This window comes from Eptesicus fuscus, chromosome 7, assembly GCF_027574615.1.
Source record: "Eptesicus fuscus isolate TK198812 chromosome 7, DD_ASM_mEF_20220401, whole genome shotgun sequence".
Taxonomy (NCBI): Eukaryota; Metazoa; Chordata; class Mammalia; order Chiroptera; family Vespertilionidae; genus Eptesicus; species Eptesicus fuscus.
In genome coordinates, this window is record NC_072479.1 from 5,633,031 (window position 1) to 5,660,377 (window position 27,347).

At 44.3% G+C, this 27,347-nt stretch overlaps 2 protein-coding genes and 1 pseudogene across 2 annotated transcripts in view; 1 reads left to right on the forward strand and 2 right to left on the reverse strand.

Annotated features, from left to right (window-relative positions):
* Nucleotides 1-9,589: 9,589 nt before the first annotated feature.
* On the reverse strand, nt 9,590-10,281 carry LOC129149890 (vesicle transport through interaction with t-SNAREs homolog 1B-like; annotated as a pseudogene).
* A 6,970-nt stretch (nt 10,282-17,251) lies between these two features.
* Nucleotides 17,252-27,347, forward strand: part of PARP4 (poly(ADP-ribose) polymerase family member 4) — a 147,074-nt gene continuing 136,978 nt past the window's right edge. The window contains 3 exon segments of the mRNA XM_054719721.1: nt 17,252-17,311; nt 20,877-20,947; nt 21,164-21,296. Coding sequence (XP_054575696.1) covers nt 21,165-21,296 — 132 coding nt within the window. The 5' untranslated portion in view covers nt 17,252-17,311; nt 20,877-20,947; nt 21,164.
* LOC129149747 (U6 snRNA-associated Sm-like protein LSm3) lies at nt 19,268-19,919 on the reverse strand. Its single transcript, XM_054718713.1, has one exon. It carries the CDS (start codon nt 19,901-19,903, stop codon nt 19,595-19,597), a length of 309 nt encoding a protein of 102 aa, XP_054574688.1. The 5' UTR covers nt 19,904-19,919; the 3' UTR covers nt 19,268-19,594.

Sequence of the window (27,347 nt, forward strand, 5' to 3'; positions counted from 1 at the left end):
AAAGGTGTGCACCAAGACTGTCCACCTCAGGTGATTGGGGAGGCTGAGCCACTGGGCCCTATAGGTCACCTGCCACACAAAGCCATTCCATCAACACAGGGAAGCAACCAAAATGCAGAGACAAAGAAACATGTCACGAATGAAAGAAATGGAGGAAAGCAAACTACTGGATATAGAGTTCACAACCACAGTTATAAGGTTACTCAAGAATCTTCTAGAAACCACCGAGAAACTTAGCGAAACCTCCAAGGAACTTAGTGAGACCTTCAAGGATCTTAATGAGAATGCCCAAAAAAAAAAAAAAAATGAAAAATGACCAGTCAGAAATTAAGCATACACTGTCTGAAATAAAGAATAATATACAAAAATCCAACAGTAGACTAGAGGACCCCAAGAATCAAACCAAAGATTTGAGATATGAGGAAGCAAAAAACACCCAACCAGAAAAACAAAAAGAAAAAAGAATTAAAAAATATGAAGATAGTGTAAGGAGCCTCCGGGACAACTTCAAGCATACCAACATCCGAATTATGGGGGTCCCAGAAGAATAGAGAGAGCAAGATATTGAAAACCTATTTGAAGAAATAATGACAGAAAACTTTCCCCACCTGGTGAAAGAAATAGACATACAAGTCCAGGAAACGCAGAGAACCCCAAACAAAAGGAATCCAAAGAGGACCACACCAAGACACATCATAATTAAAATGCCAAGGGCAAAAGACAAAGAGAAAATCTTGAAAGCAGCAAGAGAAAAACAGTTAGTGACCTACAAGGGAGTACCCATACGACTGTCAGCTAATTTCTCAACAGAAACTATGCAGGCCAGAAGGGAGTGGCAAGAAATATTCAAAGTGATGAATAGCAAGAACCTACAACTAAGATTACTCTACCCAGCAAAGCTATTATTTAGAATTGAAAGTCAGATAAAGAGCTTCACAGATAAGAAAAAGCTAAAGGAGTTCATCACCACCAAACCAGTATTATATGAAATGCTGAAGGGTATTCTTTAAGAAGAGGAAGAAGAAGAAAAAGGTAAAGATAAAAATTATGAACAACAAAGTGACAACAAATACATATCTATCAACAAGTGAATCTAAAAATCAAGTCAATAAAAAATCTGATGAACAGAATAAACTGGTAAATATAATAGAATCAGGGGCATAGAAAGGGAGTGGACTGACAATTCTCAGGGGGAAGGGAGTGTGAGGGGTGCAGGAAGAGATTGGACAAAAATCTTACACCTATGGATGAGGACAGTGGCAGGGGGTAAGGGCATGGGGTGGGGGTGGGGGAATCAGGTGGAGGGGAGCTATTGGGGTGGGGGGGGGGGGGGGAACATCTGTAATAATCTGAACAATAAAGATTTATTAAAAAAAAAAGATTGTTGGCTAGGGAGTGGACCCCAATGCAAGGCCGTGAAAACTCGAGATGCTAACTGTGGAAAAGCTCCTGGTTAAAACCCAGGGGAACAAAGAGTGCTCTTGCTCTCACTCTCACTCTCACTCACTCTCTTGCTCTTTCTCCCTCACGGGCCCCATATTCTCACCTACCTGGGAAATCGCAAACATTGGGGTCTCGTGGCCACCTGGGGCCCAAGGAAGACTGTGTGGTTCCAAAACAATATGAAGCAAAAACTCTGGACAATGGCTTTTATTTTAACCCTGCTGAAGGCACAGTTGGACTTTTTCCATGGTGAGACAGAGAGAGATGAGACATTGGAAACCCACCTCCAATAATACAAGTTAGATCCCCTTAAAGGAAGAACAAACAGAACAAACAAAGGGGCCAGAGAATAACCCTTAAGCATAAAGCCCCAGGACCATGAGGTTCTGACCCTCATCAAATACACCTACATCTCAGTTGTGTTTCAGCTCCAGGTCCAGACAAGCAGCAAAACCAGACAAGCAACCCCATGGCTGACATCAGGATCAGCTACATTGACTAATGACCCCCTACCTAGGTGCTGACCAATCAGTGGAGACCACAACCCTGAAAGAACTCAAAGAAAGCAGATGAATATTCTATTGAGATCCTCTCCTGGGGCCTCCCCTAGAATCCCACCCTTAAAAGCCTTCAGGAAAGAGGACCCAGTGCTCTCTCCCTCCTGGAGCAAGCAGGTGCTTTTCCTTTCTACCTCTTCTTCCCCTAGGCCCACCACCTTTCCCTTTCTCTCTCCTAGGCTCCAAGGGCCCTTTTTTTGCCTCGGTAACGTGTTTCCTGAACCCATTTCTTCTACCTCTATGTCTTTCTAAATAAACTTATTCTTGTAGTTTGAATCTTGACTCTGATTCATTTCTTAACCAGAATTCAAGTATAGAGCTGCTAAACCAAGGTCTGGTCTGACTCAACCAGGTGCCATTTTGCCACCAAGATCTTCACCTTTTTCACCCATCCCCTCAACCTCACTCCCATCTGGCAAAATTCTATGTATCTATGAGTCTGATTTGCAAGAACAGAGGAAGGCCTCTCCTTTTCTTTGTTGTGGCCTTTCACAATTTATGAGAAGCACCTGGTTAATTAAACCACAATATTGTTAGCTCTGTTAGGGTCTGGAAGGAGCAATAGAATAGTAGAGACTAGCTATAGTTATAAGAAACTAGAGGACTGGTGAATGAAAATTCGTGCACTTGGCAGGGGGGGAGTAGGGTCCCTCAGCCCAGTCTGTGCCCTCTTGCAGTCTGGGACCCCTCAGGGGATCTCCACCTGCCAGCTTAGGCCCACTCCCCGGGGAATCGGGCCTAAGCTGGCAGTCTGACATCCCTCTGGCAGCCCGGGAGCCCTCAGGGAATGTCCACCTGCCAGCTTAGGCCAACTTCCCCCTTCAGTCGAACATTCTTAGCGCTGCCGTGGAGGCGGGAAAGGCTCCTGCCACTGCCACTGCGCTGGCCAGCCATGAGCCGGCTTCTGGCTGAGCGGCACTCCCGCTGTGAAGCACACTGACCACCAGGGGCAGCTCTTGTGTTGAGCGTCTGCCCCCTGGTGGTCAGTGCGCATCATAGCGACCAGTTGTTCCCAGTAGGTCTGCTGTTAGGGTCAATTTACATATTACCCTTTTATTATATAAGATAATAATCATGCTCTGTTAATTGTGATTATTTTGTTCTGATTAAAGAAAGCACATTCTAACCTGGCTGGGTGTTAACCTGGAACTGCAGCCCATCTGCCACATCCAAGAGCTGCCTGTTATCATGGAAAGATTAACAACCCTGTTGTGGAAACCAGAGGAACCAGCCCTTTGCAAACCCCCAGCCTGAAGTGCCTTTAATCTGTAATCATTATACCCATTTTGATTCCTTTTACCTACATCCCCATACCTGCATAAACATTTTTATTTTGTTTACCCATTCTTATTCCTTTTTCATGTCAGGACCAAGAGGTTCTGACCCCACATCAAATACATCTAGACCTCAGTTGTGTTTCAGTTCCAAGACCAGAAAAGCAGCAAAACCAGACAAGCGACCTCATGACTGACATCAGTTGGACTTTTTCCATGGTGAGAAAGAGAGAGATGGGACATTGGAAACCCATGACCCTCTGCCCTGGTGCTGACCAATCAGTGGATACCACAACCCTGATATCTTTGTCCTTCTACCCCATATAATCATCTGGCTATGGGGAGGTGCAAAGCAGAATTTTGTGGGTGAACTGCTGCTCTCCCATGCTGCCAGCATTATTAGAATAAATGCTCATACATGACTCAATCTTGTCTCTGCTTAATTGGTTCAAGTAGTGACCGGCAGCCTAGATCTATCTGTTGTCCGGTATCAGCTCCTCTGATTCAAACAGCCCCTCTGTTCAAACTGTAAGACAAAATAAGGTACTCTCAAGGCTACATTCTTACATGCCCCTCCTCCCTACTGTTTTCACAACTCAGGGATAATTCGCACCAAGGAGTCTCCAGTTAGTAGAAAGTCCCTTCCCCCATCCTATTCAAACAAGCCTCTTTTGAACTCCTCATAACTTTTGCTCTAAGCATGTTTTACAGGCTTGGGAAAAATACTGGTAAGACACCTCCCTAGGACATCTTCTGGACTGTCTCCTGGAAAGCAAACAAGCTGTGACTTTTCAAGACAGCCCCTGATTTCTACTCAAACACAACTGTCCCTTCCTTCCTTGTTGCTTAAAAGACCAGTCACTGCTTAAAAGACCAGTCCATCCTTTGTTCCCTCCCCTGTATTCACTAGCAATACTTGGCCCTTTCCTCTCTTGGAAAGTAAAATAAACTTCCTCTCTGCATCTCTTTTTTTAGTTTTGAATTCTTTCACAGCCTGTGTCACCAGCCAAATCCTAACATTTTCCTGTTCTGCTTGTTCATTTATTTTGGTTTTTACATTTAATTGTTGATAGATATATATTTATTGCCATTTTTATAGATCTTCTTCTTCTTCTTCTTCTTTTTCTTCTTCTTCTTCTTCTTCTTCTCCTCCTCCTCCTCCTCCTCCTCCTCCTCCTCCTCCTCCTCCTTCTCCTCCTCCTCCTCCTCCTCCTCCTCCTCCTCCTCCTCCTTCTTCTTCTTCTAATACCCTTCAACATTTCATGTAATGTGGGTTTGGTGGTGGCAACTCCTTTACCTTTTTCTTATCTGTGAAGTTATTTATCTGACCTTCAATTCTAAATGGTAGCTTTGCTGGGTAGAGTAATCTTGATTGTAGTTCCTCACTGTTCATCACTTTGAAATATTTCTTGCCACTTCCTTCTGGCCTGCAAAGTTTCTGTTGAGAAATCAGCTGACAGTCATATGAGCATTCCTTTGTAGGTAACTAACTGCTTTTCTCTTGCAGCTTTTAAGATTCTCTCTTTGTCTTTTATGTTAGGTTTGATGGAGCAATTGAGTTGATACCCTTCCCCCAGGAACTGGCTTTTCAGGTCATTTCACTATGGACAGTCCCTTTGTTGAAGACCACTTTTCACTTGCAGTGACCACATTCCATTCTCTCCCCTCCGGATATGCATAAAGAAGTCTTGGCCCAGAAAAATCCTGCCAAATGTCCTTTAAAGTCCACTGACTCCCCTCACTGGGTGCAGGAGCCATCAAGGCTCAGCCACCTGGTGTGTGGATGATCGAATAAATTCGTAATCCTTCACCACTCTGGCCTCGTGTGTTCCTCCTTCAGCGACCTAACATTTGGTGTCGAAACCTGGGAGGGTTCCATGGGGATGGGGAGCCATCCTTCCAGCTTCGGTCACCCTGAGTTTGCTACTCAGAAAGCAGTAGGCAGCAGTATCTTGTCCTGGGCTTACCTCCGAATCCTACTTGGGTGACTCGATTGCCAGCCTTGATCAGGCCTCCCTCCCTTATGGGGTCCCCCCCAGCCAGCCAAGGAGGATGCTGGACCAGGAATTTCTCCTTCTCCATTGCTGACCCTCCATCCCACACTGGCCAATCTTCTCTAGGTGAGTGATGTTCCACTATTCCCCTCGTCTCAGGTCTTCTGCCCACTCTCTATCTGACTTCTTGGAAGACTCTCACCTCAAAAGTCTTAGTGCTAGGCCAGAAGACTCCTCAGCCATTTGGCTTTGGGTCCTTCTGGATTGGGGACGCCCAGTCCAGAGGGTCACCTCTCGTTTCTCGTGGTGATTTGTTTAGCATCAGGGATGCCTGCCCTAAACAGTCACCTTTGGATTTGTGGTCTGTCACTCACCACTCCCCTCTTGGGTCACTTTTACTCTCCTCATCATGGGGAACACTTCCTCTGCACCCCTCAAAACGACGCCTCTTGGCTGTCTCCTTAAATATCTCAACCACCTCAGACTCATGGGGGAGATCAGGCCCAAGCGCCTATTTTCTTTTGTAACACTGTTTGGCCACAACATAACCTAGATAATAAGTCTCAATGGCCTGAAAACAACACTTTCAATTTTAACACACTGAGCAATTTACATAATTGCTGTCACTGCAATGGAAAATGGTCGGAGATTCCCCACATCCAGGCCTTTTTCACCCTTCAGTCCCAATCCTCTCTCTCAGTCCTGCTCTACCCATCAGATCTTTTTCCTTCACACAAAACATCTTACCCCTAACAATTCTGATTCTGAATCTACTCTTGACCCAGCAGACCACCAACCTCCACCCCCTTATACATCCTCTCCCTCACCTGCAGTAGATTTCCAAAACCCAGACCCTCCTAACCAGCAGCCGCCTTCTCCCCGGTCCCTGAGAGCCCAAATCCTGAGAACATGAGCTCCAAAACAGCCTTTCCATCTAACACTCATTCTCAGGCCACCCAAAGACTGCCTTCCTCAACAGCCTCTTCTATTCCCGCGTCCATTCTACCCCTGAGGGAGGCAGCAGGAACTGAGGGCATAGTCTGAGTCCATGTCCCATTCTCTATGTCCAGCCTCACACAGATTGAGAGGCATCTCAGGTTTTTTTCCACTGACCCAACCCCCTTTACTAAGGAGCCTGACCCAGCCCTATGTCCTGACTTGGCATGACATCTATGTCCCCCTGTCCTCCTCTATAGAAATTTACCACCTTAGACCCCACCTCCCCAGAGGGAGCCCTTCTTCTAAACACCCATTTTATATCCCAATCAGCCCCCGACATACGCCACAAACTTCAAAAAATAGATACAGGTCCACAAACCCCTCAAAAAGACCTTGTTAACCTGACCTTTAAGGTCTTTAATAATAGAGACGAGGAGACCCAAATCCAAAAACAAAGGCAAGATCAGGCCAAGGCTGAGGCCCAGTAGGAGGCCTTCTAGCTCCTAGCCACCACCCTCAGGAACCCCAAACAAAGTGCCTGTCCTCCAACTGCAGGTAAGTCAGAGGCTAAGACCCTCCGGGCCCCTGCTTCAAATGCAGCAAGGAAGGACACTGAGCCAAGTCTTGCTCAAACCTGAGATCCCCCGCCTGGGCCCTGCCCAAGGTGCGGAAGGGAAGGCCACTGGAAATCAGATTGGAGTTTGGCCCCTCCGGGTTGGACCTCAGCCAGTCCAGTATGGCTGCCCTCTGGATCCGGTTTGGAGCTCCCAGACCTCCTGGGACTGGCCACCGAAGAAGCTGCCCAGGCCCTGACAGGGCCCCACAGACTTACGTCACCAGGATAGAGCCGCGGGTAATGACTGTAGTGGCAGGTAAGCCGATCTCCTTTTTAATTGACACTGGGGCCACTTATTCTGCCCTCCCCAAGTTGGCTTGGACCCTTGATCCCTCCTCAGTCTCTATTATGGGGATTGATGGATTAGTGTCACAGCCATTAGCCACCTCGCCTCTACACTGCATCTTACTAAATTCCCCCATTCACTCTTTTCTCATTCTACCTCGGTGCCCGGCCAGGGCTACCATGCATCCCCTCATAAAACCCAGTTGTCCCAAACCACAGTCACCTACCTCAGTTTCACTCTCTCACCCCACAAGGCCGAGCCATTCCTGGGACTGTAAATGCCTTATCTCCTCTAAGACTGACCCCTCCTCTGAACAAGAAATTTTCTCCTTTCTCTGGCTCACTGGGTACTCTCACCTCCGGGTTCACAACTTGACTCTTCTTGCAAAGCTCCTCTATGACATGACATGGCGAAGGGATCCCCTCACTGAGCCTTTAGATCCCAAGGCCCCTTTAATGCTCTGAAAAATGTCAATCTAAGAAATGTTAGCTGTTTATTTTTTATCATTGAAAATTTAAGGTTTCTAAGAGTGAAGAATCCTGATACATTTTAAAGAAAAAAGAAAGAATATTAGAGTAGAAATACTTAATGGAAGGTCTGAAGCATGGTTATGCATTTTTGAAGGCCATAAAAGAAAGGTTTGAAGGCTAATTTGAAAGTGTGAAATTTGTGAAGGTTGGGTATGTGATGAGAAGGAAAAGAGAAATGTTGAAAGAAATAAAGAAATTCTAAAGTTAACTATTTACAAGAATTGTAAAAGGGCCATTTTACTCTGAGCAAGTAAGTGAGGTTTCAGTCTCCAAGCCTGGCAGGACAAGGTTGCTGGATACTTCTTAAGCTAAACCAGAAGATTCAGAAAAACAGCAAGGATTAAGGTTCAGTAAAAATAAGAAGTTAAGCCAGCGAGTGGCCGATTATAACCTCAGGAAATTTAAAGTACTAAATGTGGCTGGTCTGAGTGCAGTGTCTTACTTCCTATCCAACCATCCAGGTCCCTGGTTTCCACTGCTCCTTTCCTTCCCTTTCTCTTTTCCCTTGGATAACTCCCCATTCTAACATTCCCTCCCACTTTCACTGCAACACAATCTCAATCACTCATCTGTCACCCCTTATTGGTAGTGCCATGGTGACTACCTTCTCAGCTTGGAGCTTGGAACCGAAAAAAGGGAATCTCATACCCTTTAGTCCACCTCTTCTCCTTACACTTTTCAGCTTGTCTCCATGATCAGGGGTTTTTCTTCCTCTGTGGGGAAAACACATACATCTGTCTCCCCATCAGCTGGACAGGAACCTGTACTCTCATCTATCTCTCACCCAATGTAGATGCAGCCCCAATAATCAGTCTTTACCTGTCCCCGTAACCCATCATATCTGACACAAAAGGGCAGTCCAGGTCATCCCTCTCCTCATAACCCTCAGCATCACAGCAGGGGTTGAGACTGCCATAGGGGGCCTAGTCACTGCTCTACCTATTTTGAAACCCTGTCTCAGGACCTACAAGAAACAGGTGGATGCCCAGCAAGGGGCAAACATGGGAAAGCAAGAACCTCACCCCCAGGGTAACCTATTCTCCCCTTTCATATCACTAGTGAGGCAACTGAGACCCCTACTCTTTTCCCCCCTAAAAATAACATCTAGGTCTCAGTTGTATTTCAGCTCCAGGCCCAGAAAAGCAGCAAAAACCAGACAAGTGACATTGTGGCAGCCTCAGGACCAGCTTTAACCTCCCAAGTGACTCAACAGGATCGCTCTCGAGCCTTCACCAACCAGTCTCTCGGGGAAATCATGCTGCTGCACCCCTTGTCCAGCCAACTACTATCCAAGTCCATTCCCTTGTGATCTCAACATCCTGACTCAGCAGGAAGTAATTACAGAAGATATGACCTTCGTCCCTATTCCATAAAACAAAAAGACTGGAATGTTAGGTTTGATGGAGCAATTGAGTTGATACCCTTCCCCCAGGAACTGGCTTTTCAGGTCATTTCACTATGGACAGTCCCTTTGCTGAAGACCACTTTTCACTTGAGGTGACCACATTCCATTCTCTCCCCTCCGGGTATGCATAAAGAAGTCTCTGCCCAGAAAAATCCTGCCAAATGTCCTTTAAAAGCCGCTGACTCCCCTCACTGGGTGCAGGAGCCATCAAGGCTCAGCCACCTGGTGTGCGGATGATTGAATAAATTCCTAATCCTTCACCACTCTGGCCTCGTGTGTTCTTCCTTCGGCGACCTAACATTTACCTTTGGCATTTTTTTTTAAAGTCATAAACAGCATTTATTACCTTGGTTTGTCACACAGGTCTTGTTGCTGTTCCTTCACATTAACTGGTTTTCCGTCTTCCCTCCCTCTTCCCACAGTTTGGCTACACAGTGCATTCTTGAACTGTTAGCTCACAGCAGCAATATGCTTATTCCACATCTCTAACACTATTCATTCTCAGGGTTAAAGTTCTGGTCCTCAAACCCTTCCGTGTAGGAAGTTCAATGCTTGCGAAAGAATTTGTAATAAATCAGGTCTTCCAGGATGGCTATCTCCAGTAAGATAACAATGGAAAGCAGCAACTTGTTAGTTGTCATTTCTCTGGATATTGACCAGATAATCTTTTGCTCAAGTTTTCATTTGTGTTTACCAGTCTATTTTTGGCATGTTCCAACTGGTTACTTTGCTCTCCCAGCTCTTCTATAATTTCTGAGCCAATCTGGTCAGTCTCTGTGGCAAACTGATGAGAATGCTCAATACTCTGGGTGGCCTGGTTCAGGCTGTTAGTGCCTTGCAAAAGCAACACCCTCTTAGACTGTAGCTGATTCATGTGCTCATTCTCTACAGTGTATGTGCCATAGTTCATGTCTCCTCAGCCCCTAGATGTGGCTGTCAAAGGTGTCCTTCTCACTTCCCAGTAGAGTTTGGCAAGTTTCTTCCAGTAGTTTTGAAGCTTAGACATCATAGGGTTATGAAAAGATAGAGGTGCATAATGTAGTTCCTCTTCCATCTCTGCCAATGTTTCATTTGCTTCCTATTGCTTTTCATCAAAATCTCTGATCAATTTCTTCTTCTCTTCTCTTCCCCCAGTCCCTACAAGCCACTCCAGCACCCCTCATAGGTTTTCAGGGAGGCTGCAGAAGATCTCCTGAAGTTTCTTGAAATGCTCCCAGGAGGTGGCAGAGGTGGCCATGGCACAGGCCTTGCTCAAGCAGTGGCTGCCTAGATTCTGGTACCTGGGACCTGCTCCTACCCCTGTCGTTAGCTGCTCAGCCCTGCAGGCATCAGGGCAACCAACACCTTGGCTGCCCAGGTGTTAATTAGGATGTGTCTTGGTGTGGACCTCTTTGGGTTCCTCTTTTTTGTGATTCTCTGTACTTCCTGGACTTGTAAGCTTATTTCTTTCTCCAGATAGGGGAAGTTTTCTGTCATTATTACTTCAAATAGGTTTCAATTTTTTGCTCCCTCTCTTCTCCTTCTGGCACCCCTATTATGCAAATGTTGGTACGCTTCAAGTTGTCCCAGAGGCTCTTTAAACTATCTTCATATTTTTGGATTCCTTTTTCTTTTTGCTTGCTTTTCTGATTGGGTGTTTTATGATTCCTTATATTCTAAACTAGAGGCCTGGTGCATGAGATTCGTGCTCTGGATTTGACGGGAGGGGCATCCCTCAGCCTGGCCTGTGCCCTCTCACAGTCCGGGACCCATTGGGGGATGTCTGCCTGTTGGCAGTCAGACATCCCTCTCACAGACGGGGCTCTGGCAGTCCAGGACCCTTCACTCCTTACCGCCCACCTGCAGTGGAGGTGGGAGAGACTCCTCCCACTGCCTCTGATGCCAGCCGTGAGCCTGGCTTCTGGCTGAGCAGTGCTCCCCCTGTGGGAGCACACTGACCACCAGGGGGCAGTTCCTGCATTGAGCATCTGCCCCCTGGTGGTCAGTGCGCATCATAACAACCAGTCAGTCCACCATTCAGTCAATTTGCATATTACACTTTTATTATATGGGATTGCTGATTTGTTTCTTGGCATCATCTACTCTATTGCTGATTCCTTATAAATTATTCTTCATTCCAGTTATTATATCCTTCATTTCTGACTGGTTCCTTTTTATGGTGTTTATGTTCTTTTTCATGTTGTTGAAGTTCTCACTAAGTTTTTTGAGCATCCTTAAACCATTCTTTTGAACTCTGTATCTGGTAGTTTGCCTCCATTTCATTTAGTTCTTTTTCTGGAAATTTTTCCTGTTCTTTCATTTGTGACATGTTTCTTTGTCTCTGCATTTTGACTGCTTCTCTATGTTTGTTTCTATGTATTAGGTAGAGTTGCAACATCCCTTGGACTTGGTAGGATGGCCTTGTGTAGCAGGTGTCCTGTAGAGCCCAGTGGCACAGCCTCCCCAGTCACTTGAGCTGGGTACTCCAGGTGTTCTCCTGTGTGGGCCTTGATTGCTGTTGGCATCACTGGGGGGATTGAACCCCATGCCAATCGGCTGTGAGGACCAGCTGCAACTATAGCAGAGAAGCTGCTGTGCAAGAGACAACCCTATGGAGCACCTCTTGCTTCGATGGGGCTTTGGTGCTCACCAAGTCGGCCCCCTAAGTTTGTCGCTTGTGGAGGTGGTAAGGCTATAATCTGGCATGGTCTGCAGCTGTCCACTGGGTACCCTGACTCCCAAGAAGTGCCAAGTCAGTCACTCGGCACAAGCTACAGAGTGATCTGCCGATGGCTGAGGTCGGAGGTGTCCAGGAGAGGCCACGCTGCAAATCAAGGCTGCCTGCCATTAGTCATTACTCAGACTCACTCCCTCTGAGCTTGTGTAGTAGGTGTTCTGTAGTGGTGGGGCAGCAACTTGAATGGAACCAAAATCATATGGAGAGGAACTCTGGTCTGGCTTCTGGGTAAGAGCTTGGGGATAGCTTTCTGCCAGATAAAAGTGCTGGCAGAGGCCATTATTCCTTTTCTGAGACCTGCCTCCTCCCAGAGCCAGCAGGCAGGCCATATCTGAGTCTTCATTAACTTGGCTCACACTGTTCACCCTGCCCTGAAACCCCACCGCACCCAACTTTCAAGCCCACCTAAGCTGTTTCAAATGACTTTTTTATATATACAAATGGCCTCTCTTGCTTCATGCTTCAGACTTTCCTAAAATCTCTGAAACATTCAGCATCTGGCCTCCAAGTACCTCAAACCTCTTGCTAAGTGGCCACACTATTTTTTTATTGGATTTATTGGGATGACACTGGGTAGCAGATTTAAGGTGCACAATTACACAACACAGCAGCTGTACACCGTCTTTTTTAAATAAAGGCATTTACAGCTATAAATTTCCCTCTCAACACTTTCACTGCATCCTATAAGTTTTTGTTTTCATTCATTTAAAAGTATTTTTTAATTACACTTGTGAATTCTTCTTTGACCCATAAGATGTTTAAGTGTGTTTTAATTTTCACATATTTGCTATTTTTCCAGTTTTTCTTCTGTTAACTGATTTCTAGCTTCATTCCATTGAGGTCAGAGGGGATACTTTGTATGATTTCAATTATCTTTTTTTTTTTTATGGTCTCCTCCTCCTCCTCCTCCTCGTCCTCCTCCTCCTCCTCCTCGTCCTCGTCCTCCTCCTCCTCCTCCTCCTCCTCCTCCTCCTCCTCCTCCTCCTCCTCCTCCTCCTCCTCCTCCTTCTTCTTCTTCTTCTTCTTCTTCTTCTTCTTCTTCTTCTTCTTCTTCTTCTTCTTCTGGTTAATCTTCACCCAAGGATATTTTTCCATTGATTTTTTAGGGATAGTGGAAGAGAGAGGGAAAGACAGAAACATTGAGGTGAGAGAAACACATCGATTGGTTGCCTCCGACCAGGGCGAGGGCCCTAGGAGTCTGCAACCAAGGTACATGACCTTGACTGGGATCAAACCTGGGACTCTTTGGTCCGAAGGCCAACACTCTATCCACTGAGCCAAACCGGCTAGGGCTGATTTCCATTATCTTAAATTTACTGCAAATCGCTTTGTGACCTAACATATGAAATATGTTGGATTATGTTCCATTGGCATTTAAAAAATATGTATTCTATTGTTATTGTGTGAAATGTTCTACATATGTGTTTTATGTCTCATTGGTTTACATGGCCTGTTTCCTTATTCTCCTTCCTAGTTTTTCTATCTGATAACTATTAAAAGTGGGTTCTGAAGGCTCCAACTATTATTGTAGAACAGTCTATTTCTCCCTTCATTTCTATCAATTTTTGCTTCATATATTGGGGCTCTCTTGTAACAATTTAAAAAAATTTTTTTTATTGACCTTAGAGGGAGAGGAAGGGTGAGGGATAGAGAGATAGAAACATCAATAAGATTAATTGGCTGCCTCCTGCACACTCCTACTTGGGATCAAGCCCATGTGTCCTGACAGGGAATTGAATCAGTGACCTCTTGGTTCATGGGTTTGATATTAGAATAGTCTTCTCTGCTGTCTTTTGGTTATTATTTGCATGGAATGTCTTTTTTCCATCCTTTCACATTCAACCTATATGTATATTTAGACCAAAGGTGAATTTCTTCTAGATTATAGATAGATGGATCATGGTGTTTTTAAATGAAAGGAAGAATCATATTCTCTCACTTTAAATCAAAAGCTAGAAATAATTAAGCTGAGCAAGGAAGACATGTCAAAAGTTGAGATAGGCTAAAAGCTAGGTCTTTTATGCCAAACAGTTAGCCAAGTTCTGAATGCAAAGAAAAAGTTGTTGAAGGATATTAAAATTGCTACTCCTGTGAACACACAAATGATAAGAAAAATAGCCTTATTGCTGATAAGGAGAAAGTTTTAGTGGTCTGGATAGAAGTTCAAAGTAGCTACAAGGATGTGAGGGCAATCTGGCTGCGACATCTGTCACCCCATTGATCGCCAGGGTTGATTCGGCTGATCTGGCTGGCTAGGCGGGTGTCCCCCTCCTCCCTCACCGATCCATGTGCGTCCCTCCCGAAGCTGCGCGCGCTCGGTCGAAGAGGACGACCTTCCCCCCAGAGGAGAGGACCGGTCTTCGGTCAAGGGTATACGAGTAGCTGCGCTCCCCTGCTAGAACCTCCAAACAAGCTCTCAAAGTAGCTACAACATTGAAAAAAGTTCTACTGTTGGTAAAATGCTATCAATTAGCATCACATGCTACAGAGAAATTGTTCATGAAAGGAAGAGTCAACCCATGCAGCAAACTTCATTGGTGTTTTATCTATATGTATAAAAGCCAAGCAACCAGAATGACTGGTCGCTATGACATGCACTGCGCCCAGCCAACCCGCCTGATGGGGGCGGGGCCAGCTGGCCAACCTCCCGATGCCCCTTTCCCCAACTGGCCCCGCCCTCGATTGGCTCCCTTACCGTGATTGGGGGTGGGGGCGGGGCTGGCCAGCCAACCTCCTACAGCCCCTCCCCCAGCCATCTGGCCCCGATTGGCCTTGATTGGGGCGGACTAGAAGGACCCTACCCATGCACGAATTTGTGTACCAGGCCTCTAGTTTTAAGATATTGTCATAGCCACCCCAACCTTCAGCAACCACCACTCTGAGCAATCAGCAGCCATGAGTATTGAGGCAAGACCATTCACAACCAACAAGATTACACTCACCTAGGGCTCAGATGACAATAAGCATTTTTAAAAAAATATATATTTTATTGATTTTTAACAGAGAGGAAGAGAGAGGGATAGAGAGTTAGAAACATCGATGAGAGAGAAACATCTATCAGCTGCCTCTTGCACACCCCCTAAAGGGGATGTGCCCGCAACCAAGGTACATGCCTTGACCGGAATCGAACCTGGGACCCTTGAGTCCGCAGGCCGATGCTCTATCCACTGAGCCAAACCGGTTTCGGCAACAATAAGCATTTTTTTAACAATATATATTTTTTATAAATTTACAAACATTTTTTAGCAAAAGTTAAAAATATTTTCAATAAAAAATTTACATTTTTTAAATAAATTTACATTTTTAGCAAAAGTGGTTTTTAATTAAGTTATGTACTTTTTTTAAAGACATAATGCTATTGCACACTTAATAGATTAGAGTATTATAATGAACTCCAGGGGATCACCACTTGGGGTGTTCTAGTCAAGAATGAGAAGTGGTCATCTTTTTGTTGTTGTTGATAATCCTCACCCGAAAATATTTTTTTCCATTGATTTTTAAAAATATATTTTTATTGGTTTCAGAGAGGAAGGGAGAGGGAGAAGTAGAAACATTAATGATGAGAGAGAATCCACTGTCCCCTATAAGCCCCCCCACTGGGGACTGAGCCCACAACCCGGGTATGTGCCCTGCCCCAGAATTGAACCTCAACCTCCTGGGTCATAGGTCGACACTCAACCACTGAGCTACATTGGCCAGGCATCCATTAATTTTTTTTAGAGGGGAAGGGAGGGAGGGAGAGGGGGAAAGAAACATCGAGCCTGCAACCCAGGTACCTGCTCTTGAGCAGGAATTGAATCTGTGACACTGAACTGAGACCCTCTGGTATGCAGGCCCACACTCTAACCATTGAACCAAACGAGCTAGGATGAGATGTGGTCATCTTGAGGTAGTTTTATTTACTTGCATCAAGTAAAGGAGACAGGGAATTCATACCCAAACCTCTGTCTTACAGAAAGGAGGCTTAGTTGTTGCTTATATACACTATTCAGTTAATTACACATTTTCTCCTTGGCAGTTGGTTAAACTTATTGTTGGGCTCCTGGTCAAGATCATCCCTTTACAGCAGCATCTGCAAAATACTGTGCTACTACATGTTACCATTTAGCAAGAATAGCATTGTCAGAACCACCCAGATCTGAGAACCTTGTCCTATCTAATAATATAGTGTAACACAACCTTTATATGCACCGGGAAACCAAAAAATTCATGTGACTGGCTCTACTGTTGCAACAGGCCAATAAAGCAGGACACGTGGAATGAGGAAACTGAGATAGTTAAACAAACGGACAGAGCAATTTACAGCAGACACAGAAGGTCACCTCCCTAGAAATAACATCTAGGCCTCAGTTGTATTTCAGCTCAGACAAGCAGCAAAATCAGGAGGTGGGTGACACTAGGCTAAGTTTTTATAACTGACCAACCCGTGGAGAACACAGCCCTGAAGGGGCACACCTAGAAAACTGATTAACTTTCTGCTGAAACCCTCCCCTGAAGAGATTAAGCCTCAGGACAGAGGACCCAGCCTGTGCTCACCCCCACCCCCATTCCTTTTCCCTTTTCTTCCCCCACAGGCAGGCGTCTCCTGACCTAAACCCTAAACGACCCCGCCAGGCCTGCAGCCGGGGAAGCAATGGGCAGCGGCCCTTTCTAGGCTAACCAAGGCGCCCTTTTCTCTTCTTTCCAGAGAACTAGGGCAGCCTAGCCTAGGCCCTTCTGTTCCTTCTTCTACGCTAAGCCCTTTCTTGTTTTACTGTGCCCAGCTTTAGTAAATGTTCCCTCATAGTCACCTGGGCTCGTGTTGTGACACCTTTTCTGCACCATGTCAAGATCCCACACACAACCCTGGCCCTAGGTGCACCCCCACAGGCCAGGCTCCCTTTCCCTAACACAGTGATACAGGCCTTGCTGGGGCGGTCCAGAGCCCAGCCTGCAGTAGCACTGACGTAGGCCGGTGGTCGGTATAGGTTCATCACCTTCCTACCTATTTTCTATCCTCATTCTCTTCATATCTGGGAAGTTGTATTCTTTCCCTTTACTTCACCCTCTACTCCAGGAATCTGCAGCCCTCACCGCTCCGGAAGAGCAGATTGGTATTTCTGACTCCTCAGGAACACTGCCAGGAACTTCAAACTCAGGAAGTCCTAAACTGAACCCATATCTTACCCTCCAGTTTCCCCAAATCCCAAACCTTTCCAAACTTACTTGTTCCCAGCTCCAGGGAATCAGCCTCCTGTCTCAGCTAAATGGCAGCACCATCCACACACCTCCCCCAAACTCCAACTTTGGAGGAACCCCTCATTCGCTACATCCCGCCAGAAAGATGAAACAAAACCCCTAACCCTGGGCTGGTCGGGGGAAGCAAGCCCGCCGGCGCGGCCGCACCCGGCCGCCCGAGCCCCGGTCCGGTCCGGTGTGGGTGCGGCCGGGGGCGGCGGGGGCGGCGGGGGCGGGGCTCCGACGGCCGGTCCGCCCTCGCCCAGCGGAGCCTCGAGCTGGGAGGCGCCCGGAGGCAGAACCCGGGGCACCGGAGCGGCCGGGTCCCCTGCAGGTGCGTGGGCCCCGCGGGGGAGTCCGTCCTCGGCGTCAGCCCGGTGCGCGGGCCGGCGGGGACCGGACGCGGGTTTGGGGGGCAGGGCCGGGGGGGGGAGGGGGGTGGGGGAGGGGGGTGCCCGGGTCTCCCGGAAGGAGCCTGTCGCCCTGGGGCACTGCGTGTCTGGTTTCCGACGTGCCCAAGGGCATATCTGTCTTCTGAAAGCTGGGTTACCAAGCAAGCTTTTGCCCAAAGTTCAGGATTTTGACGGATAATCCAGGAACCCCGTGAGTGCTTGGGAAACCGTGCGAGATACTAACATTTACCACCAGTTGAAGTTCAAAGTCGAAAACCTGGAAATGCATTTAATGATCCTTGGGGCGGAGTCGTTAAATCTGTCTCTGGAAAAACAGGGCGCGGCCCAGCGTTCAGCCTTACGCTCTGGTTGCAGAATGGCAGTGAACCTGAAGATGTGTGACATGTGGCGTTGGAATCAAGGAGGGTGCACCCCGAATGTGTGCCGGTTGCAGATCCTTCCGTGCGCGGACCTGGTCGTGTACCAGCGAGCACTCCTGAGCTCCGGTCTGTGCGCTCAGAGCTGTGACCGGCCTCTGGGATGGAGCAGCACCAGAGGGGGGGGCCTCTCTTTTCAGGGGTTCAGTAGTCTCATTAGGAAGGGGCAGAGTTGATGCTATTTGAGTCCACATATGCAAATAGTGCCAGAGGATATTCTGTAATCCTTGGTTTTAATGGATGCGGGAGTTTTTAGTAAGCAAGCATTTATTGAGTGCCTACTGTGTGCCCTAGAGTATAGGTAAAAAGCAGCAAAGCACAGCCCTCGCACGGGATCTATTCTACTAGAGAAACTGAAAGTGTTGAGTGGTTTGGAGGATGTGTGTGACTACAGCTCCCCACTGAGGGCCGAGGGGAGGCTGCAGCCTGTCCTGGATCAGAGCCAAGGGTTCCAGGGAGTCTCCCAACTGCACCCACCGTTTCTGGATAGAGTGGCCAGAATTTGTGAGAGAGAAGCTGAAAGTTTCCTAGGACTTGTATATAAAAGTCTATGGTTTCACTATCACATAATGTTAATTTTTAATTAGAAATTAATGCATATATACATACATATATATATATATATATATATATCCTCAACCGAGGATATTAATCCTCACCCGAAGGTATTCTTTCTATTGATTTTGTTTGTTTGTTTTAGAGAGAGTGGAAGGGAGGGAGAGAAATATCAATGTGAGAGAGACACATCAACTGGTTGCCTCCCACAGGAGACCCAACTGGGGCAGGGATTTTTTTTTTTTTCACATATGAAATTTTCTTTTATTTCAAAATGGTACAACCTACTTAAAGATGTCAGGTTTTAAGCCCTGTCTTAATAAAGTTTTCGAAATTGTTACACATACATTAACTTTCCTCTATCTTTAGACCATAAGTGCTAACTGACTGGAGCTAGAAATAAAAATAGGCTTGCTTTTTTAGCCTCTTTGTTTTATTGTGCCACTGAGGTTGTTTTAGCCCTCTCATCAATCGCCTGTGATCCAAGAATGGAAATGGTTTGAGTCATAAAATACGTGTAGCATTGATAGATATGATCAAGCTGAACCACAAAGGCATATGACCACTGACACTTAACCTTAGAAATAAATCAGGCCAGACAGAAATAACATGCTCATTCTTCACTGCAATGTTAACATTTAGTGACACATCACCTCCCCCACACCCACCCCCTTCTGATTTGGGAGTTCTTCTCTGTGTCTTATGGATCCTATATATGCATTATTCTATCAGCACTAATCTCACTGTCCTGCAATTATTGATTTAAACAACTGCCTTCTCAGAAGACTGGAGGGAAAGAAGCATATTGATAGTATTCAGCCTGGCACCTCAAACATAGATGTGTACCAATACAGTGAAAATAAGACATGTGCTTACTTTAAAGAATTCAAAAGACAGGAGACTGCATTAAAAAAAAAAAAGAAAACATCAAATTTAATTTAAATTAAAAAAATCAGAAATTGTCTGGAAAAAACAATGGAGCAAATTAACGCCTAAAAAAGAGGGCTGCATTTTAGTGAACACATTTATTGGAAGGGTTGGAGAAAAATAAAAATGCCATTTAGCTTAAGAATTTGTGAGTTATGTGCAAATAAACTCATTTCAGGAGCAGAAGAATCCTTGGTCATTTATTAATATCAAAATTTACGCAGGTTTCTCTTTTGAATATCTTCTACCTTTAAAGACGCAATCATATAAAGTCTCCTAATTTCCACACAGGATATATTCTTTGTTTCAACCAACTCTCAATGGAGGGGCAACTAGGACAACACCATCTCCCCGGACAAAAAGCATTGGAATATTCCGTTTTGTTGATTTATATATCTCTTCGTATGTTTCTTCATCAATTTCTATAGTAGTCACAGTTTCTTCCACATCTCCCAATATCATATTTAAATGTTGATCATAAGCATGTAATCTACCTCGAAGCTCTCTGTCATTTCTCATTTTCACATAAATTCGCTCATCCAGGCTGAGCCTGATAAGATCCAGGGGCTCTTCTACAGTGTTGGTAGTTTGTTGCTGGTCCACGTCGTCCGCCATGTTTCAAACCCTGCGCCCTTTCTGGGGCAGGGATTGAACCTGCAACTCAGGTATGTGCTCTTGACTGGTAATTGAACCTTCAGTCCTTCCATGCGTGGGCTGATGCTCCAGCCACTGAGCCACACCACACTGGCCAGGCCACTTCTATATATTCTTTATTTATTGATTGATTTAAGGGAGAGAGAGGAAGAGAGAGAGAGAGACATCGATTTGTTGTTTCACCTATTCATGCATTCGCTGGTTGATTCTTGTATGTGCCTTGACCTGGGATTGAACCTGCAACCTAGGTGGTCCAGGAAGATGCTCTAACCAACTGAGCTACCCGACCAGGGCAATGCTTCTATATTTGATCTGTGACTAAAATCTGTCATGTTTTCCTTAAAATGTATATTATGCCTGGCCCGTGTGGCTCAGTGGTTGAGCATCGACCTATGAACCAAGAAGTCATAGCTCAATTCCCGGTCAGGGCACATGCCCGGGTTGAGGGCTTGATCCGGGGGTGGTGGTGAGGAGGGTTCATGATGGATCAATAATTCTCTCATCATTGATGTTCTATCTCTCTCTCTCTCTCTCCCTTCCTCTCTGAAATCAATAAAAAAATATATTTTTTAAAATCACATGTCTTAAAAAAACATGTATATTATGAATCTATACCAAAGGATTTTTGGGTGTCATAATATCAGCCATAAAAGCGAGAAATTATTCTAAAACCAATATACATATTGCAAACTCAAGTAATATCTAACTTTTGTGATTATAATATGATTGCAATATCTTTTTTTTTTGAAAAAATAATGCCCAACTTTCCCACAGTTTGCATGTAGAACAATTCTAAAGTCACTGTCATTTATATTCACTGAAAAGAAAATCCTTAAAAGTTATGACTTGTGCCTCTCAGCATAACCATTATGGCTTGTCTCATTTTCGGTTCCTATAAGTGTACTCCTAGTATCACATGAGCTCACTCATCTAGGGGAAAAGATGAACAACATAGACTGAAGAACAAGAACAGCATCGATCAGACTGTCAGACCTCAGAGGGAAGGTAGGGGAGGGTGGGGACAAGGGAGATAGATCAACCAAAGGACTTGTGTGCTTGCATATGAGCCTAACCAGTGATCACGGACAACAGGTGGGTAGGGGCATGCATGTGGAGGGGTTTGGGATGGGAATGGCGGGGGGGTGAGGACAAATATGTGATACCTTAATCAATAAAGTAATTTAAAAAAAAGTTATGACTTGAAACTTCTTTTCCCAACAGGATGACTGTGGGAATCTTTGCAAATTGTACTTTCTGTTTGAAAGTCAAGCACTTACCTGGTCAACAGAAGAAAAAGCTACAAACGGACATTAAGGAAAATGGAGGAAATGTTTCCATTTTATTAAATCCACAGGTAAAATATCCTAAGAATTCTTCTATGATAGACCATTGTGCCTGAGCGGGGCGAGGGCATGGTGAGAAAAGTAAGTAGAGAAACTGGCAGCAGGGAAGTCAGTGGAGGCAGGGGAAGGGACATCTCCAACAGGGAATCGGCTGGAGAGAGGGAGAGGAGGGAAGACCATCCCATTCCATCTTCTCCTATTCCTGTGAGCTGTAGGACAATCCTGTATGCCATGTGAACCTAATATTATTAGAGCACAGCCAACACCAACAAAGTAATGTCAGACCAGCCAAATCTGTTCTCAAAGGAGAATGTGCAGCATTTGCCAAAACACTCTAGTCCCTCACCAATATGTCAGCACTGGAGGATACCTGTAAGGGTGGTTCTCATAGGACAGAAAAAAACCCATGCATTGTAAACTGATCTTTGTACTGCTTATTTAAAGGTGGAAGGAAGCTACCTTCTCTCTTGAAATGAACTGTAGGACTGACAGTTTAGATATAGAATTTCACAGCTGGATGAAATCTTGAAAATAACTAAGATCACCCTGCTCTGTTTTAACCACCTCATCAGAAGAACTAAAAATTGAAATTCAAAGTTGTTAGGTGCCAGGCCTACAAGTACAGGCCCTGCCCCGTACAAGCTCTTCCCTCTTTTTTGCTTATTTATTTTAAATTTTATTTTATTGTTTAAGGTATTACAAATAATAGTCATATGTCTCCTTTTTTCCCCTCATTGACCTTCCCCCAGCGCCCCTAACCCACAAGCACTTGCCCTCATCCCCACCCCACCCCCCAGTGTCTTGCGTCCATTGGTTGTGCTTATATGCATGCATACAAGTCCTTCGGTTGATCTCTTACCTCCCCCCAATCCTCCCCTGCCTTCCCAATCTAGTTTGACAGTCTGTTCGATGCTTATTTGCCTCTGTCTATTTTTGTTCAACAGTTGGTGATATTCTTTATTATCCATAAATGAGTGAGATCATGTGGTATTTATCTTTTACTGCCTGGCTAATGTCACTTAGCATAATGCTCTCCAGACCCATCCATGCTTTGCAAATGGTAGGAGTTCCTTCCTTTTTACCGCAGTGTAGTATTCCATTGTGTAGATGGACCACAGTTTTCTAATCCACTCATCTGCTGATGGGCATTTAGGATGTTTCCAAATCTTAGCTATGGTGAACTGTGCTGCTATGAACATAGGGGTGCATATATCCTTTCTGATTGGTGTTTCTAGTTTCTGGGGATATATTCCCAGAAGTGGGATGACTGGGTCAAATGTGAGTTCCATTTTTAGTTTTTTGAGGAAACGCCATACTGTTCTCCACAGTGGCTGCACCAGTCTGCATTCCCACCAGCAGTGCACGAGGGTTCCTTTTTCTCCACATCCTCGCCAACACTTCTCGTTTGTTGATTTGTTGATGATAGCCATTCTGACAGATGTGAGATGGTACCTCATTGTCGTTTTGATTTGCATCTCTTTGATGATTAGTGACTTTGAGCATGTTTTCATATGTCTCTTGGCTTTCTGAATGTCTTCTTTCGAAAAGTGTCTGTTTAGGTCAGTGATGGGCAACCTTTTGAGCTTGGTGTGTCAAACTTCGCCAAAAAACTGAGCATAACTCGGGTAGCGTGTCACTTTGAGGAAAAAACTAACTCCAAGACTCTAGTCGCAAATGTTTCATCCTCAGGAGCAGCAAATGTTTCATCCTCGGCATGCGGCCGCGTGTCATCAGAAATGGCTACGCGTGTCAGTGCTGACACGCGTGTCATAGGTTCGCCATCACTGATTTAGGTTCTTTGCCCGTTTTTTAAAAAATATATATATTTATTTATTGATTTCAGAGAGGAAAAGAGAAGGAGAGAGATAGAAACATCAGTGATGGGAGAGAATCATTGATCAGCTGCCTCCTGCACACCCCCCACTGGGGATCGAGCCACAACCCAGGCTTGTGCCCTTGGTCAGAATCGAACCCTGGACTCTTCAGTCCCCAGGCTTATGCTCTATCCACTGAGCCAAGCCAGCTAGGGCCCTTTGTCCATTTTTTTTTTTTACTTTTTATTTATTTATTTATTTATTTATTTAAAATATATTTTATTGATTTTTTACAGAGAGGAAGAGAGAGGGATAGAGAGTTAGAAACATCGATGAGAGAGAAACATCAATCAGCTGCCTCTTGCACACCCCCTACTGGGGATGTGCCCGCAACCAAGGTACATGCCCTTGACCGGAATCGAACCTGGGACCCTTGAGTCCGCAGGCCGACGCTCTATCCACTGAGCCAAACCAGTTTCGGCTATTTATTTTTAATTAATTTCTTTATTGATTAAGGTATCACATATTTGTCCTCATCACCCCATTCCCATCCCGCACCCCTCCCCACGCATGCCCCCACCCCCCTGTTGTCCTTAACCACTGGTTAGGCTCATATGCATGCATACAAGTCCTTTGGTTGATCTCTCCCCTTTACCCCCACCCTTCCCTACCCTCCCTCTGAGGCCCGACAGTCTGATCCATGCCTCCTTGTTTCTGGGTCTGTTCTTGTTCATCAGTCTATGTTGTTCATTATTTCCCCTAGATGAGTGAGATCATGTGCTATTAGAAATACACTTGTAAGAACCGAAAATGAGACAAGCAATAATGGTTATGCTGACAGACAAATGAATCAGTCTGTAGTGAGTTTCTTTCTGGGCCAAGAGTTCTTTTGAGACCCAATTTCAATGTCAAACAGTTCCTTATGTGTACATGTCAGCAATGACATTTCAGTTCTGGATGGTGGACAAATGGTGGTAATGCAGGTCCGACTCTCTCTGGTTTGGTCCTGGGCAACCTGCAGTGACGCACAGCTGCTGACTGCTAGTATGGCAAGGCGACGTCAGCGTCTTCCATCTCTGGACTGCTTCTCTTCTGTCTTCATGGCTGGAGTAGTCCTGTCGATTCCTCTCTGTTGCTGGAATCCACATGGTCTCGGAGTTGTTTTCTGAAAATATACAAACATATTCTCGACCAAAAGTTAATAAAGGAATATTTTCTATAAATTTGACCTGAGATCCTATTTCATTTTTTGCCCAAATGATTTTCCTCTGGCTTGTTTTGACACCTTGTGTGTTTTTCATGGATGTCTTGCTTTTAGCCTTACAATTAATTTTCTAAAGTATTAATTTTCTAGATGTAATTTACTTACAGGATATTTTTCCTTACATGATATTCTTCTACTATCCCCCCTTTTTTTAATTTAAATATTAGGAGGCTTTTGAAAATTTTATAATGTAGTCTTGATGACTTTTAAATTTTAATTTTTTGCACTATAATATTACTGTTTTAGGTTCATTACATGGTGCGCAATTGTATCATGAGATGAACTACCAATAAAAATTTTAGTTAACACTTTAGGAACACCTTTTTGTCCAGTACAATTAATTTTTCTAGAATATTCGCTTGTTTTCAACTAGCCAATTTAAATTTGCCTGAAAACTTGACTACTATTTTACTGTCAAATTTATTACTCTAACAACAATCTTATTTTACCCTGTAAATATTAGTGGAAAGGATTATTTGCCTTCTTGAGTAGGTCCTGAGCATTCCTGGTGTTAGGCTGGATTTAGATATCATAAACCCACTTCCCCACACCATGGGTACAAGACAACTCAAACAATTCTTGTTGCAGTGAGAGGGCAGCTGCTGTCAGCCAAGTCTCTGTTTGTTACCCGGGTCCCGATTTGAGCTGGGCATCCTTTGCCCATTTTTGATTGGATTGTTTATCTTCCTTTTGTTAAGTTGTATGAGTTCCCTTTAAATGCTGGAGATTAAACCCTTATTGGAGATAATATTGGCAAATGTGTTCTCCCATGCAGTGGGCTTTCTTGTTGTTTTGTTAATGGTTTCTTTTGCTGTCCAGAAGCTTTTTATTTTGATGTAGTCTCATTTGTTTATTTTCTCTTAGTTTCCATTGCCCTAGGAGCTGTATCGGTAAAGATATTGCTACAACAAATGTCTGCTATTTTGCTGCCTATGGCTTCTTCTAAGATTTTTATGGTTTCTCATCTTACGTTTAAGTCTTTTATCCATTTTGAGTTTATTTTTGTGTATGCTGTAAGTTGGTGGTCTAGTTTCATTTTTTTGCATGTATTTGTCCAATTTTCCCAACACCATTTATTGAAGAGACTGTCTTGTCTCCATTGTATGCTCTTGCCTCCTTTGTCAAATATTAATTGAGTATAATGGATTGGGTCTATCTCTGGGTTCTCTGTTCTGTTCCACTGGTCTATATGTCTATTCTTGTGCCAGTACCAGGCAGTTTTGAGAACAGTGGCTTTGTAGTATAGCTTGATATCTGGAATTGTGATCCCTCCAACATTTTTCTTCTTTCTCAAGATTTCTGCTGCTATTTGGGGTCTTTTTTTTTTAATATATATTTCTTTATTTATTTCAGAGAGGATGGGAGAAGGAGAGAGAGACACAAACATCAATGATGAGAGAGAACCATTGATTGGCTGCCTCCTGCATGCTCCCAAATGGGGATCAAACTGGCAACTCAGGAATGTGCCCCTGGCCTGAATCGAACCTGGGACATTCAGTCCGTAGGCTGACGCTCTATCCACTGAGTCAAGTCAGCTAGGGCTCGGGTCTTTTTTTATTCCCGATGAATTTTTGGAGCATTTGTTCTAGGTCTTTGAAGTATGCCGTTGGTATTTTAATGGGGATTGCATTGACTTGATAGATTGCTTTGGGTAGTATGGACATTTTAATGATGTTGATTCTACCCATCCATGAACATGGTGTATTCTTTCATTTGTTCATGTCTTCTTCTATCTCTTTTTTTAGCATCCTGAAATTTTCTGAGTACAGGTCCTTTGTCTCCTTGGTTAAGTTTATTCCTAGGTATCTTAATTTTTTTTGTTGCAATGGTAAATGGGATTGCTTTTTAAATTCCTCTTTCTGTGAGTTAATTATTGGTGTATAGAAAAGCCATAGACTTCAGGGTGTTAATTTTGAATCCTGCTACATTGCTGAATTCATTTATTAAGTCTAGTAGTTTTTTGATGGAGTCTTTGGGGTTTTCTATGTACAATATCATGTCATCTGCAAATAAGGACAGTTTTACTTCTTTTTTTCCAATTTGGATGCCTTTTATTTCTTCTTCTTGTCTGATCGCTATGGCTAGCACTTTCAGTACTATGTCGAATAGGAGTGGTGAGAGTGGGCATCCCTGTCTTTTTCCTGTTCTTAGGTGAAATGATTTTAGTTTTTGCCCATTGAGTATGATGTTGGCTGTGGGTTTGTCATATATGGATTTTATTATATTGAGGTATGATCCTTCTGTTCCCACCTTGCTGAGCATTTTTATCAAGAAAGGGTGTTGGATTTTGTCAAATGCTTTTTCTGCATCAATGGATATGATTATATGGTTTTTATCTCTCAGTTTGTTTATGTAGTGTATCACATTTATTGATTTTTGGATATTGTACCAGCCTTGCATCCCTGGAATAAATCCCACTTGGTCATGGTGTATGATCTTTCTACTGTAATGCTGGATTTGATTTGCTAGAATTTTGTTGAAGATTTTGGCGTCTATGTTCATGAGAGATATTGGCCTGTAATTCTCTTTCTTTGTAGTGTCTTTATCTGGTTTTGGGATTAGGGTAATGCTGGCTTCATAGAAAGAACTTGGAATTGCTCCTTCCTCTTGAATTTTTTGGAATAGTCTGAGGAAGATAGGTTTTATTTTTTCTTTGAATGTTTGATAAAACTCCCCTGTGAGGCCGTCTGGTCCAGGGCATTTGTTTGTTGGAAGTTTTTTGATTAATGCTTCAATTTCCTCCATAGTTATCAGCCTATTCAGATTTTTTTATTCCTCCTGGTTGAGTTTTGGAAGGTCATATTTTTCTAGGAATATGTCCATTTCTTCTAGCTTGACCAGTTTGTTGGAGTAGAGTTGCTCATAGTATTTTTTAATGATTCTTCATATTTCTGTGGGGTCTGTTGTTATTTCATCTCTTTCGTTTCTGATTTTGTTTATTTGGGTCCTCTCTCTTTGCTTCTTGGTGAGCCTGGCTAGAGGTT